At 36.6% G+C, this 15,221-nt stretch overlaps 1 protein-coding gene, 1 non-coding gene and 1 pseudogene across 4 annotated transcripts; all 3 read right to left on the bottom strand.

Annotated features, from left to right (window-relative positions):
* The window catches only part of LOC113087803 (AP-2 complex subunit beta-like), a 34,896-nt pseudogene extending 26,928 nt beyond the window's left edge, over positions 1–7,968 (bottom strand).
* A 10-nt stretch (positions 7,969–7,978) lies between these two features.
* LOC113087991 (Z30 small nucleolar RNA) lies at positions 7,979–8,078 on the bottom strand. Its single transcript, XR_003285750.1, has one exon. It is a non-coding gene; the product is annotated as a Z30 small nucleolar RNA (small nucleolar RNA).
* A 1,361-nt stretch (positions 8,079–9,439) lies between these two features.
* On the bottom strand, positions 9,440–14,930 carry LOC113081142 (protein orai-2-like). Of its 3 annotated transcripts, none has more exons than XM_026253187.1 (4): positions 14,727–14,930; positions 13,424–13,469; positions 12,921–13,156; positions 9,440–11,695 (listed from the first exon to the last, which is right to left on the bottom strand). In XM_026253187.1, the coding sequence occupies exons 1-4, from the start codon at positions 14,727–14,729 to the stop codon at positions 11,132–11,134; spliced, it is 849 nt and encodes a 282-aa protein (XP_026108972.1). In that variant the 5' UTR covers positions 14,730–14,930; the 3' UTR covers positions 9,440–11,131. The 3 variants fall into 3 exon arrangements, with proteins under 3 accessions (XP_026108972.1, XP_026108981.1, XP_026108987.1); XM_026253196.1 differs by lacking the exon at positions 14,727–14,930 and adding an exon at positions 14,120–14,242; XM_026253202.1 differs by lacking the exons at positions 13,424–13,469; positions 14,727–14,930 and adding an exon at positions 14,120–14,235.
* Positions 14,931–15,221: the final 291 nt, after the last annotated feature.

The following is a 15,221-nucleotide window of genomic DNA, read 5'->3' as shown; positions in this document are numbered from 1 at the left end:
CAAAACAGTTCATCATTAGATTGGACATAGAGGAATCCCCTATTAATCCTGCTACAAATGGATTTAAGATTTTCTACCTTGGATTTGGATCATTTTAAAATGTTTCAATAAAGTTGGCATGAAATGGAACTGAATGGAATATAAAGTGTGAAGCAGGAGAAAAAAAAATTCCTAAAATTTTAGATGCTGGTTGCCACATTCACATCTAAACTAAACAAGGTTTAAAAATATCTGTTTGTCTTTGCAGTCTTTAACTAAGCTTGGGCATTGAAAAAAAAAAAGTAGTTTTAACCAAGTTTTGATTTTTAACTATTAAATCAAAACTTTAATAGTTTAATGTTTGAAGATGAAATCAAGACAAATATTAGTATTGTTAGTTCACCTGTACAGCAAAATATTATTTTATATATTCAATTATTATTATTATTATTATATTTGAACACTCATTTATAATTTTTGTTTTTATTTAGTATTTTTTTAATTTTATAATAATAATAATAATAATAATAATACATATTACTTTATAGCCATATTGATTTGCAATAATCACAAGTTTAGCCAAATTGTGGAGCACTACAAACTTTTTATTGCAAATTTTATGAGAAAAATCACAATTAGATTTTTTTTCTATAAATAATAACTATTTTACATTTTAACTAGGTATGAAAATGTACTATATAAATAAATTGACCCTTGCTGATACAATTATATAAAATATATATTTGTATATTATATATAAAAATATATATAATATAATAAAAATAAAATTGATTTACTCTCCATAATCTCCATACACCTGTAGAGACAAAGAAACACTGACTACGAGGATTATTATGCCCCCTCACCTCTGGCCCCTCGCTCGTCTTTGGGGTTGTAGTTGGAGAGGCAGTCCAGGATGAAGATCTGGCCCCACTCAGTGCATTCATTGAGGGCCGTCAGGAGCTTATTGATGTTCTGAGGATTCAGGTCCAGAAGGTTGCTGTTGGGATGAGACTCACTGATCTCAGACAGAGCAGCAACTGCATTAGCCACAACCTAAGAAAAAAAAACAGATATTAGTAAAGCATTATGAATGGAGAAGTATGCATTCAGAACAATTTGATCAAAAGTATCTAACCATGGGGTTGGAGTCAGCAATCAAGTCCCTGAGAGAATCTAGGAAGCCCTGGTCCTCCATCATCTGGGCGTTGATGTCATGTAGTTTGGCCACACACATTGCTGCGGTCTTCCTCACATAGGGGTCTTCATCCTTCAGACACTTTCGCAGAGGCTCGCAAAAGGTACTCAGTGATCTTGTCCACATGGATACAGCCCATTGTACGCACAGCCAGAGCTCGGATCAGAGGGTTTGGATCCTCACAGTCCTAAAAAAGAAGAAAAGAACAACATCAGACATCCTGGTGGAAGTATAGTACACTGAAGTCCAAATTTGAACCAAACTTTAACAGCATTCCTTACCTTGACGAAGCTGTTAACAGCCATGATGGTCATGTCAGGTTGACTCTTGGCATAGTTCATAAGGTACAGGTAAACCAGTTTCTTCAGCTCCAGGTTATCAGTCTGCATGCAGTTTACCACGTCTGGAAACAAGGAACTAAAGCAGCAGGGGAAAAGGTATTAGCATAAGACTTATAATCAAAACATCGTTGATACAATAAGGAAAGTAAGAGTGCATATTTGATTGTGTAATGGTGATAAGCGAGTCAAAGAACCTGACATCCTTGCCCAATGTCATGGCTGCAATGACTTTCTTCACTGACTCTTTTCTCTTCTCCTCCTTCTCATTGTTCAGCTCGGCCTTCAGCTCACAGATTTCACCTGAAACAGCAGGTAATATGAGTAGTGCTCATCTGATCTCAGGTTTTCAGAGGCTGGTGCTGATGCAAGTTCCACTCACAATTATTTCACTCAGGATGCTCAATAGCACAATATAATGTTCTACATGAAAGCAAATTATATTCACAGTCAGGTTTGGTATCATTTGAATTGTATCACGGGTGTACATTGTAGAAGACTAAAAGGTGACATGGATCCTAAGAGAGAGAAGTGCCATTTCCCAGTGTCTTTCATGCCTCAGCTTTATTCAAGTTGTTATTTAGTTAGATTTCTAAAGGGGGCTACATAAAAAAAACCCACTATTGAAGTATTACCATATTTCATAGTGTTAGCCATAACCTCTGATTATTGTGTGAACTTGTTATCTATGTTATTACAATGTGACAGTAGAGGGCTAAACAGAACCACTATTTAAAGAACAACAAGCACAAGGTGGTCTATTAAACAGCAGTCATAACCTCTGACTAATGATCAAACTGGAGAGTTTGTGATCGTGAGGTCGACGTGAGACACTCTGAGCAACATAGATTCCTAATGAATGAGTAAAAATACAAAATAAGAGTTGATTAATCAGATGTCTAATTAAAGGGGTCGTATGATGAGATTTCAAGTTTTCCTTTCTCTTTGGAGTTACAAGTTATTTGTGAAAAGATTAGATCCCTAAAGTAGCAAAGACTAAAGTCTCAAACCCAAAGATATATTCTTTATAAAAGTTAAGACTTGTCCACGTCCTCCTAAAACACCTCATTTAAACACACCCCCACATGTCTACATCACTGTGTGGGGAAATTAGCATAACACCACCCAAATGTTCACGAAAAGAAAAAACGTGTAAGTTCATGTGCAGTGAATTTTATGGAGGACTGTTTCCTGATCCTGGGAGAGTAGACTACGATGCCAGCTGTTCTGACTTACAGTCTGTAAGTACGTTTACATATTTAAAGGATTTGCCACTGATGATTTAAACCAGAGTTCTGAGCAGTGTAGAGTAGTGCTTGTTGTATGTAATTTCTCCGATCAAAAATGCAGACATGGTTTTGTTTACGTGTTGCGATGCAAATACAATGTGTAAAAAGACAGTAAAAGTAATTATAATCCATGATTATGTTCCACTGGATGCAACAAATGCCTCTTTTGTAATGGGTTTTATTGTTTTTGTCTCGTCATGGGACACGGCATCACAGTAAGGTAAGGGGCGCAACATTTCTGTAACACGCTTGAGGCATTCGTCCAATCACAACACACTGGATAGCTGGCCAATCAGAGCATACCTTATTCATTATAAAAAAAAACATTTTTATTATATCAGAATCAGACCCAAATTTAGGCCACTATGATTCATTATCTTAGAATGAAATACCAGAACTGAACATATGTGGTCTAAAATAGCATTCAGAAAATGTGAGTAAATTATTCAGGGATTTTAGATAATTTCATATAAATAATAAATAAATGACATGAATTCTAATTATATGAAATAAATCATATTACCATCCTGTAGCCTAATTCAGTTCTTTACTTGCCTTTTTTGTTTGTGGTAAAATACTTGGAGTCAGTCATTCTTACAGTTACTCAGATCTGAAGAAGAGAAAATGATTTAAAGCATGTTTACTTATCAACATTTTAACAATGCATAAAATTAGCATAGAATCAGTAGAGCCTTTTGTTTTTATCTTCCATATAAATTTTATTATCAGAAAAAGTCCAAAATAGTGAAAATTTACATGGCAATTGTAGATTTTGAAAGACATTTCACACAAAAAACTAACTGAACCAGTGAACTATCTTTATAAATCCAGTATTTGATACTACATGTTGCAAAGTTAGTGACTTTAATAAAACAGCATATTTTGTTGTTGTAAACTCCAACTGTAGCTCACTGCAAGACAATTATTTGATAGTAGAGACACTTAAGATTAGAGAACAGGATGTCAGCTCGTTAAGCAAAGATAAGGTTTCTCTTAAAAGCAGGGTATTAAGTATCGTAAAACCTCTTCCATTAACATCCATTAAAATTTGTCCTCACCTCTCTGCCATTACTCTTTGTGTGTGTGTGTGTGTGTGTGTGTGTTTTCTCTAACCAGGGAGCCTCAGGAAACTTCCAAATTGGCCTTAAGATGAAAAACAAAATCCTTTCACACAAAACACAAACTGAACCAGTGTATTCATATTCAAACAGTGTATCCACTCCAGTAAGTTATAATTTCTGTGTCATATGTCCAGAAATGCTGTAGTTTCTGGTGGTGCTAGGGCACTGAATTCAGCACTAAACACTTGAAGTTGCTGTTGCCTTTGTACTCCACACATATGAGCAGAAACCCAAAAATTACTTTCAATAAAACATTTGCATTTCATGAATGCATTGAAGTGCATCAGTGCGAGTTGTTTGCATAAAGCTATTTCAGTCATGCAACTTGTATCTGTTTGAATGAGGAAATAACAAAATAAATAAAATAACATAAAATGTTGTTTTTCTTCTTCCTTTTTAAAACTCAAGTAAACAATGTGGAGAAATTGGCACATTTCAGTTCAAATTAATAAAATTGTAAAAAAAAAAAAATTATATATATATTTTTAATCTCTGCAACCTCTCTCACTTTTATTTTTTTTTTTTTATGGAAGGACCTTCAAAACATTGTTCAGTTTCCTCATTCTTAGACTAAAATTAATGCAGCTGTAATCTATTATGGTCATAAAAATGCTAATATTTGTGCAGTCATTGCACATCAAACGATCCAGGTTTGATGGTATTAAGGTAAGACCTTTGTGTTGAAAGTTCATCAAATTTGGTGATCTGTTTTAATTTGACATTTGCCTCTCTTTTGATTTGTAATGATATGTTTATTTTAGACCTGATAAAAAAAAAAGATGCCAAAAAGTCTCACTGGCTCTCTCCACACAAGAATTTGTACTAGAAACAAGCAGAAACACAAAAAGCCTTTAGGTTGCAGACAGGGATCCACGCTGATGATAAACTGCTCAAGTGATCAGTGTGATGAGTGTTGCATACAAATGACACCTTAAGGAACACATTATAATCCACAACGGAGAGAAGCCACACACATGTGATCAGTGCGGGAAGAGCTTTTTGGAGTTTTGCTCACAAAAGGAACCCTAAAGCTCAGAAGAGCCACCAGAAATTTCATGCTAAAGACAGAAATTATGTGTGTCTTTTGTGTGAAAAGAGAGCTGGAAAAGACATGGCTCTGTAAAGTCTTTTGTGTGCTTTGAGTGTGGGAAGTCTTTTTTTACTAATTCTGTATTGAAACAGCACCACAGAGAGAAACCTTACAATTGTTCTTACTTTGACGAGATTCTCTCTGTATAAAGCTGTCTAGCCACAATTTGTGTAAGGATGAGGATCAACATCGTTCAAAGTTTCACAGTGAACCATGTTCATCTTCATCTTCATGCCCACCAGTTTCAAGCGTGAGCTTCATATACCCTCAAAGATGGAAGCGTTTCAAAGAACATTTTGTATGAATTCAAGATAATTCCATTCTCGGTTTCAATTTTTTGAGAGAAAATATATTTTATGGAAATGAAAACAATTATTAATACAATTACATATGCACTGTACATGTGCTGTTAAAACAAGACATTAAAAATACATCTTAAAACAAATACAAGATTAGTCTGATACCTTTTATTAAATGCTGAAAAAATAATTTAATTTACAATAAACATAATGTTAGGGGAAAAGTCGTGGCCTAGTGGTTAGAGAGTTTGATTCATAACCCTAGGGTTGTGGGTTTGAATCTCGGGCTGGCAATACCACGACTGAGGTGCCCTTGAGCAAGGCATTGAACCCCCAACCCCCAACAGCATAAATGGCTGCCCACTGCTCCGGGTGTGTGTTCACAGTGTGCGTGTGTTCACTGGTGTGTGCGTGCACTTAGGATGGGTTACATGCAGAGCACGAATTCTGAGTATGGGTCACCATACTTGGCTGTCTGTCACTTAATTTGAAATACTAAATGCACAAGGAAATATGGCTCTTTGAGATAGAATTTATAGATTACTTAAACTAGTGTGTGTGTGTGTGTGTGTGTATAAAAACACAGACTTGTGTTCTTATTTTGGTCCATAAACTGTTAATGTGGTTATTAATGTGACTATGTGGTACGTATTTTTAACTGTACTATACTTTTTTCTTTAAAAATAAAAATGCATGAAATGCACAAATTGATTTTGAAGTTTGACATCACTGTCTGATGTTTTCATTTTTATTGTGAAAAGTAGTTTTCTTTAAATATTTAGTCCGTTCATTAGAAACAGTGGTCAATAGAACAGAATAGAATACAATATTTTATAATATTCTACCCCCAGTAGAGTAGATGGCAAATGAGCTCACAGAAGAATAACTTCAGTAAAAGGATGACCCTTAAATCTAGCATTGCTTTTTGTTTGTTTGTTTTTTTCTCAGTGTAATTTTCTGCCAAAATTGTATTATTTAATAAAATGGATGAAAATGTTATTAAAAGACTCTTAGGACTAATTCTACAGTCTTGCCTTTAAACATCTAGCTTTGCCTCATGCTGTAATGAAGAAAAGCCCAAGAACTTGGGTTATGTGTGAAATACAATCCTAGCGGAGTATGTATAGTACTGTGCACACTGTCTGAGAGCAGGTGTTCTGTGGCCGAATTCGGCTCATTTGCATGGAATAATTAAAGGACCCACTGTATTTGCAGAATTTCACAATGTAGGGAGTTCAACTTGACCCTTCATCACCAGTGTGAGGAATAAACCAGGCTGAAAGACCTCTGTATCGTTTTTTGTATGATTATAGATATGTCAAAAAGAATAACTAGGAAAAGACAGCAAATTACCATTCAATTCCAGGGAATAGTTCTGGTGGACATTTCTGCAGTCAGCATGCCAATTACAAACTCCCTCAAAACTTGCAACATCTACAGCTTTGTGCTGTGTGATAAAACTTTACATTTAAGAGTGGCCTTTTATTGTGGCCAGTCTAAGGCACACCTGTGCAATAATCATGCTGTCTAATCAGCATCTTGATATGCCACACCTGTGTGGTGGATGGATTATCTATCTCGACAAAGGAGAAGTACTCACTAACACAGATTTAGACAGATTTGTGAACAATATTTGAGAGAAATAGGCCTTTTTTGTACATAGAAAGAGTACACAGTAGATCTTTGAGTTCGGCTCATAAAAAAAAAATGGGGGCATTGCTTTCATAATTTTGTTCAGTCTATATTCCCTTTAGTTTATTCCTTAAATTTTCTTTTATGGTCTCAAAGTCATTTATCTTCAGAAAGTCATGTATCCTGTCAGAAGGTCTACTTATAAATCAATAGTTTTTTTTTTAATCTAACATGCATTTACAAAAAAAAAGTTAATTTTCATCACATGCTGACTTTAATTCAAGTGTATTTTGCTCCTTTTTAAGTTCTTTAAATCATAAGATTATATTACTAAAATTTCAAATTACTTTTTTTTTTTTTTATAAGCCGAGCATAGGACAGTCTAGATGCATTCAAGGGAATCCCAAACACTCAGATAGCTGGTTCAGGTGTATTTGAATTAAGTAGAAAATTGGTTTTGAACATACCATGCAGGTATGAGGTCAAGCATATTCAGTAGAGCACCAAAGTGATCAGTGGACTGAACCAAATTAAAATGAGCTCCAAAAAAAATCAATCACGTATTGAAGTAAAAAAAAATAAAAAATAAAATAAAAAAAATGATAAAAATAATAAAAAAAAATAAAAAACACACACAGACACACCATCAAGCCTGTGTAGCTTCAGAACTCATGGCGCGTCAGTCCTGGTGTCTCAAAAAAAAAAAAATCTAAAAAGATCTCTACAACTCTTGTGCGATGACAAATGTGCAGACACTAAGTAATTTGTGTTGAGTCTACAACAGTGTTTAAACCAGTAGATTGATATTCTCAGTCTAAAAACAGAGCCAGGGAATTTTCCCAGACCCAGGAGACTGTGTTAACACTCCCTGAAAAACTTACTAAAAATACACTTATTATAGAATATGCCACCAGTTTAGACCAAATCAGGACATTTAAGGTCAGAGATGTAAACAATATTTGGTTCCTACCTTTGTAGTGGCAGTGATACAAACTGGGTCTCTGCTCAATCTCATCAACCATGAGATGCTTGCAGCTCAGAGAGAAGATTAAACTTGGTCAATCAGATCTTGGTCAATGATGCCAAAGGGCAGCAATACCAAGTCAGTCATGTTCTTTCACTCATCATCGTTGCAAGGTCCTTGAGAAGAACCACTTACCATTCAACATCAACTAAGGTTTGAATAACTGAACAACACTTTAACCAAAACCTGAATGTAGTAGTAGGATCTCAAATCAATCTCTTCACTACATCCAGTTGACCAAGATGTCGTCATCCAGTTAGTTCCAAAAGACTTTAGTAGCCTTTGCTTGGTTTCTTTATAAATCCTAATTTATAAACACATGCTTGTTTCTTAAAAAAAAAGAAAAATAGCCACAAATCAATAAATACTTGCTCAGGTATGCACCACATGCATCTGAATTTGTTCTAACACTACAGACATCCTGAAACTGGTTTCAGTAGTATCTACATGCAAAACCACTGTTTTACAAGTCCTTACTGATTAAGGAACAGAAAACTGCTTTTGCCTTTCATATAGTTTACCTAGAGGCCTCTTCTGCACACCTGTTCACACTTCATCATCATCAGCCTGTGGCAACAGCTCCACCTGAATTCATTCAGTGAGTCAAAAAAGATTCTGTGGTAGATCTACCAGTGAATTTGTCACTTTGGAGAAGCTAAAAGAACGTCTCTTTGTGGGAAACATTTTGCAAAAAGTATAGGTTATCAGGGTGTTGCAGGTAGAACATTTGTAAACAATGCACAATATACATACTATGTAATGCAGAAATATGCTATTCCAAATACTTATATTTATAGAATAACAAATTTCACCATTAAAAGTTGCACATGCATGTTTTTTTTTTTGGTATATTAGGCATTTAGTGTTTTATGCATTATTACAACTACACACATGTTGCTTTAATCTCATTTTCAATGCCGTTCTCAGCCATCCTGTTGCCTTCTCATCGACTGCAGCCTCAGTTCATGTGTGCCTGCCAGTCACAGCTGTGAAACCCGACCATTCACATGCTTCCCGGGAACACACATACAGTCGTATACACTTAATATGTGAATCTCACAGAAACGTGTGCAGTCATATTTCAAATAAAAGGCATTATATTTTTGCATGAAAGGAAAATGAATCCCTTTTCTGTACCATTAAGGGAATCATTTCATTTTTCATACTGTAACATGGTTTATTTTTTTCTACTGAACGAAAGAAAAGTTCAAATTTTTTTAGTTAAACATTAAGGACAGTACAACTAAATACTACATTGATGTATAAATACTTAGCAATTTTAATAAGACATTGTAATGGAAATGAGATTTGAGTTGTATAACCCAGGCATTTTCACCCTCTTAGGTCATCTGCTGATTGAGATTGTATCAAGACAATATTAAAGTCACAAGGAAAGCAGCAGGCTTTTCTTCAACAGTTCACGACGCAGGTCAAATTATCAATGGACACAGAAATGGTAAAGTTTTCAATTAAACAAAATAGGTTGTGTTTATTTGACATAAATTAACATACAAGTACAGAGCGTGAAAGGACATGCTCAACAAAATGTTTTGATAATAGTCGGCTACATGTTCTGGACTCAAAACGGTTCACACTACATATGCGTTTATCTATTGACAGTGTGGCACAATGCAACAGAAGTATCAAAAAATATACTAAAAGTCTTTTCCCACACACAATTGGAAAAAGTAAGCGGAGTACACAATTTTGGTCAAGTGTGTTTGTGTTCGTGCGTTCACACTGCAAATGCAACTGTAAACAGAGTGATGCTTCACTATGCCTTATTACAGAGCTGACTCGTGAACTTACTAGAGTTAAATTAATGCTGAAGGCATGAAATGGAGCAACAAACTATAACTGTGCATTCTGAAAGACCAACAGCAGATTAAATCTGTCTGCATACTCTAAAACAAACCGAACACATCATTTCCATGACCTGTTCTACAAGTGCACTTTTGTCAGTTTAGTTTTTTTAAGGCAGGCAGAAATTGGTCTGACTTCTTTTCCCCTTGGAATGTTTTCCTCAAATTGACTTGTTACATAAATACCAGACGATATTATGAGCATGACGGCATGAACTCGGTTCACATTAAACTATTTCAGCTTAGCAAAGCATTTCGTCTTTCTCAAGTATTTTTATTACTTACTGTGCCCATTAAAAGTAATTGGTTGGAGCAAATCACCATTGACTTTATTGACAGGACAATGTAAACTTCTAGTAGCCCATAGGTATAACATTCAATAGGCCTTGTCTGAAAAATGGACAAATACTCCACGTTTGTGCTTGACAAGTGACAGTGCATTAAATTACACATGCAAAACCTTCAATGAAAGACACGCGCGCAGTGAGTCTGGCTAAAGCGTCTAGATTTCACACCCAAGCTAAAAATACTGCACTACATATAGGGCCAAGTATGAGCGATACGACTGGAACTGCTTTAAAATAATCCTTTTTTGGGATGACAATTCTGCAGGCTGAGAGATTACAGTATTATAGATTCACTTTTAAACACGGACAAACTAAATGGGGTGCATCACATTTTTTTTTAGTATTTGTTTACTTAAAGGGAAATTAACATTAAGTCATCATGAAGCAAAGTCTTGCAGGTCTGGAACGGCATGAGGGTGAGTAAACGATGAGGTAAAATTCAACTTTTGGGTGAACAATCACTTTAAACTGAAGCTTAAACAGACATTTATATTATAAGAGCTGGAAATTGCAGTTAAAAAGATACTCTGGCAGCTCTGATTCATGATGGATTCAAGACCAACTCATTCGGTCTCATTATCTGTGGCACACTTATCGATCTGGGATGGCACCGCAAAAGGAAGAGAAACGGGCATATGATATTAAAACAAGCCACTCCATGACACCCATTTTTGAGTATTTAGAAACATGAAAAGAGAAAATTGCACTTAAAAACACATCTAAATGACCTACAGCCTAAAGAAATACAAAATAAATAGCCCTTGCGGTTGAAATTTTGTAAACGTGCGCCTTTTCTCCTGTAAAGCCACCTCAGTTTCTACACTAGTAATCCTTCCACCTGGTTACAAGGCATTTCCTCTCAGAATAAAACAGAATATAAGCCCAAAAGACTCAAGAAGGAGTTTTAATGTGCTTGAAAGCTTAAAGAGGCAATGAAGAGCTCCCCTGGATCTCACACAGCCTGCAGGCCTCGCTCATGGCCGTCCAGCTGCACCTTGATTTTGTGCAGCTCCTCGATCTCCTGATGGTGCCGCTCGGTTTTGTGCCGCACTAGCGAGCGGTAGAAGTGAATGGTGAACACCACAAAGATCAATCCGACCGGCACCATGATGATGGTGGAGGCCAAGGCTGCCTGCCAGCCGCTGTGGCCGGGCTGAACCGTAGACGAGCTGCAGTTCTGCTTGAAGGCTGACGTGGACTGCGCCCCAGAGTCAACCGGCAAGAACTTGATCCAGCAGAGGAGCACCACTTCTGCCAGGAACAAAAGGATCCCCAGAGCGGTGGAAAAGCCCCAGGCCAGCTCAATATAGACGTGCATCCTCTCGTGGGGGGACTCGGACACGGAGTTGAGATTGTGGATGTTGCTGACAGCTTCCACATTGGGCAGGATGCAGGTGCTGATGAGGAGGGCGAACAGGTGGACAGCCACCAGCACAGTAGTACATACACTAAAGGCAATGAGCAGGACTCGTGGGTAGTTATACTGCATCTCCAGCTGCACCTCCACCATGGCCACCTGGTCACAACCACATCATAAACAATATTGCAAATGTAACTGGTAATATTTCATGTGAACCAAATGGGGTCAACTAACAGTGGGGTTCCTGAAGTAAAATTCCCATTCATATTGGCAACAGAGAAATAGATTTTTAATTAAAAAAAAATTATGACAAAGTAAAAAGGTAGAGCTCTGAAGTTGTTAAATGATGATAAATACTACCCTTTTTTAAATATCATTTTATTCAGCAAAGATGGATTCAATTTAAGTGAAAGTAAAAATAATTATACTGTTACAAAAGTGTTCTATTTTCAAATAAATAATAAAAAAGCTGTTCTTTTTAACTTCTATTCTATTCCTCAATTCTTTTTTTTCACTTATATTTTATATATATACATATATATGTGCAGCACAACCGTTAAGAAATGCCTTTTGAGCCAATCAGCATATTATAATGATTTCTGAAGGAGTTATGATGCTGAAACTACATCATAGGAATAATGTACATTTTATTTCACAGTATTACTTTCACTATTACTAATTAAATACATGTGGACTTATTGAACATGAGAGACTTCAAAAACATTTTTAAAAGTCAGTGTCTTTTTTTTTGGTTTTTGTTTAATATAAATAGTGTTTATATGCACAATTTCCAACATTGACTACTACACTACCCATAACCCCTGAACAAAAATCCACCAATTAGAGATGTTGTTACAATGGAAATGGAGCTCAACAGCTAAGAATGCAAACGGCCTACACTCTCTCGTTGACGTCTGACTTTTGTGGGATGAACTAAAAACTAATTGTTTTATACCTCAGTACATAACCATAAATCACTTATACTGGTTCTGTTAAGTCATGTGATAAAAGAGACTGAATTATTATAATCCAACTAGCCACAGTCTTTTGTTTTCCGCAAATCAGTTTATGCTATGATTCATCTCAGAGTGGCTTGCTTTCATAACCCTTTACTGAAGAATGTCTGAAATCCCTACGGAGAACATGAATGTGAAAAATACTTCCGGTCACACGGTTATCTCTGGCCAAATTTGGTTAGTACTACGAAGTTGCACGGGACAATGATTCAAGGCAGTCTTATCTCCAAACCATCTGATGCTTCTATGTATTTCAAAAAGCCACAGCCTTAGTTTGATCTATAGTTTCCTGATACATTCGCTGAAACATTGTCCACAAAAGTGTGTGGCCAAGAGTCACATACAGTAATGTGTCATATACTCACCATGGCAAAGCCAGACAGCAGGGCTGAGGTCCGGCTGGAGGCTTTGAGCTTGGCCCTGCTGAGGTACAGCTTCCTCCATGAGAGAGCCTGGACCGAGTGATGGTTAGAGGTGACCAGCTCCAGATAGCTGCGGCGAACCCAGTCCCTGTAGTCCATCCCGCCGCCATCCTGCAGCCGGTCTGAGCCCCCGGGCGTGGGGGAGCCCATTGGCACATTGAGCTCACTGCTCATAGCAACTGTGTTTGGAAACATAATGGCATATAATAGAGCCTTCACTTTTTTTTCTTTAACATAAGTGCGGTGCAGGCTTTTGTGACTTGAATGTGTTGTGTTGAATCACTTCTAGTTATTCTAGCTGTACGAATATGGGGTTATGCTGCTTGATATTGCAAAATTTTGAATACTGTATATTAAATGATTCAGTGGCATGGTTTTACTATCCGTTACAGAAGATCTATGTGATATAAAAATGGTAGAGATTACTTTATAAATCTTAAACATACCTGATTGGCCTTGTCCTGATTTAGGACTGGTTTTCATCACACATCTCTGGTTAAATAGAAAATATATATGTTAAGTAATTAGAATTAATAATTCGAATTAATAAATGCTGAGAATGTTAAAAATAGCATAACATGAAATTGAAATAGTGTTCTATTTGTCTCGGGCTCTATGGTGCTCATCGCGTTCACAATACACGCTCTATCATTGAACTGTACCAATGATATTTCCATAATATTTGCTTCTCAAGTCAGATCGTATAGTGGCGGCGCAATGCATTTCATTTATGCTTTCCACATTTACACAACATACAATAGAGCGTGGGGTTAGTTTTAAAGATGAATGTAGCCGCGGTGTCTCGGTTATTTAAATATGCAGCAAACGAGCGCCACGTCAGACGCAAAACACATCATCCGATTTAGACCAAAATAAAACTGCATGGAAAAAAGGGTTGTTAGTGAACAGCCGCCGTCTAAACATATGCGTCTAAACAAGGTGCGTTTCTAAACAAGGTCGACTTAGAAACTTGCAAATCGGAGCACAATGAACGTCAGGCCACATATGTGTGTTTAAGCACACACACACACACACAACTTCCCTTCCTAAACACCAGCAGCTACTGAAGCACACAATCAGAAAGCATCGCCGATCACACATGAACTGTACTGAAATCTTCTTTGCGCTCGCATCCAACTCACCTTTGCTGCCAGTCACTTTCTGTGTTCACAACCGACAGAAAGTGGATGTGAGAGACAAATGGACGCTGACAGCTCTAGTCTTTTCCGCTCTGGCGATGTCCGAATCATCAGCGAATCGTTCTTTTGAGTCGGATCTTTACAGTGAATCGGTTTGCCAAAACAACACAGCGGCTGTGTTCGAAATTACATACTTGCTTTCTGCTTACTACCCAGTAGACTGTGTATACCGCCTACTGCTTTTTAAAGAATAGCGTGATAAACCGTAAACAATAAGCAACAAATGTTTCAGAGTAGTGTGCTAAAGTGCTAACCATTCTTTTTTACAAAGGATTGTTAATTAAGGATTCATAGAAAACAATGCTATATTGCCCAATTTAACCATAGTTAATGGATTTTACATACTGAACATAACTAATAATAACTGTGTAAATAGTAGTTAGGTGGTAGTTATTTATATTTCAGAACTGTAGTACATAATAAAACTGTATATAATTTAATTTATCATACTTAAAAACATTATTAAATGATTGCAACTTTATTGAGACAAAAACCTCCCTATGTTTGTAGTTTACAGCAACATGCATGTATAAAAATGTTTAATACTTACCATTCCCTGCCTCCAGTTCACTCACGCGTTTGAAGATGAAACATTAAATGGAGCACGTTGCATTCTGGGAAACAGTATCACATGCAGTGTCTTCAGATGCATGCATCAAATTTCAGCAAATGTAGCAGGTAAATCCAGGCATTCCATGGATCCAGAACATTTTGTTACTATTCACAGTATACACGCAGCATACTGCAGTATAGTAGGAGTTGTGTGGTAGCATGCCATCCCAGAGCTACTGATTTCAGTGTACTTGAGTTATATTTAGCAGATTCTGGTAAATATAGTAGGTCACCCGGAGATTTGATGCGTGCAGAAAAATGTGCACACTATGCACGGCTTACACACTGCAGAAATAGTAAGAGTAGTATGATAGTATGGCATTTCGAGCACAGCAAGATTCAGGATTTGGAATGAATCAGTCTGAGCGGTTCTCGAGTGACTGAACTGAACCGAGAGAACCTCTTCAGTTATGACTCATAATTATAGACTCAA

The sequence above is a fragment of the Carassius auratus genome, chromosome 5, assembly GCF_003368295.1.
Source record: "Carassius auratus strain Wakin chromosome 5, ASM336829v1, whole genome shotgun sequence".
Taxonomy (NCBI): domain Eukaryota; kingdom Metazoa; phylum Chordata; class Actinopteri; order Cypriniformes; family Cyprinidae; genus Carassius; species Carassius auratus.
The sequence above is the reverse complement of the archived record's forward strand: the minus strand, read 5'-3'. Positions and strand labels throughout refer to the sequence as shown.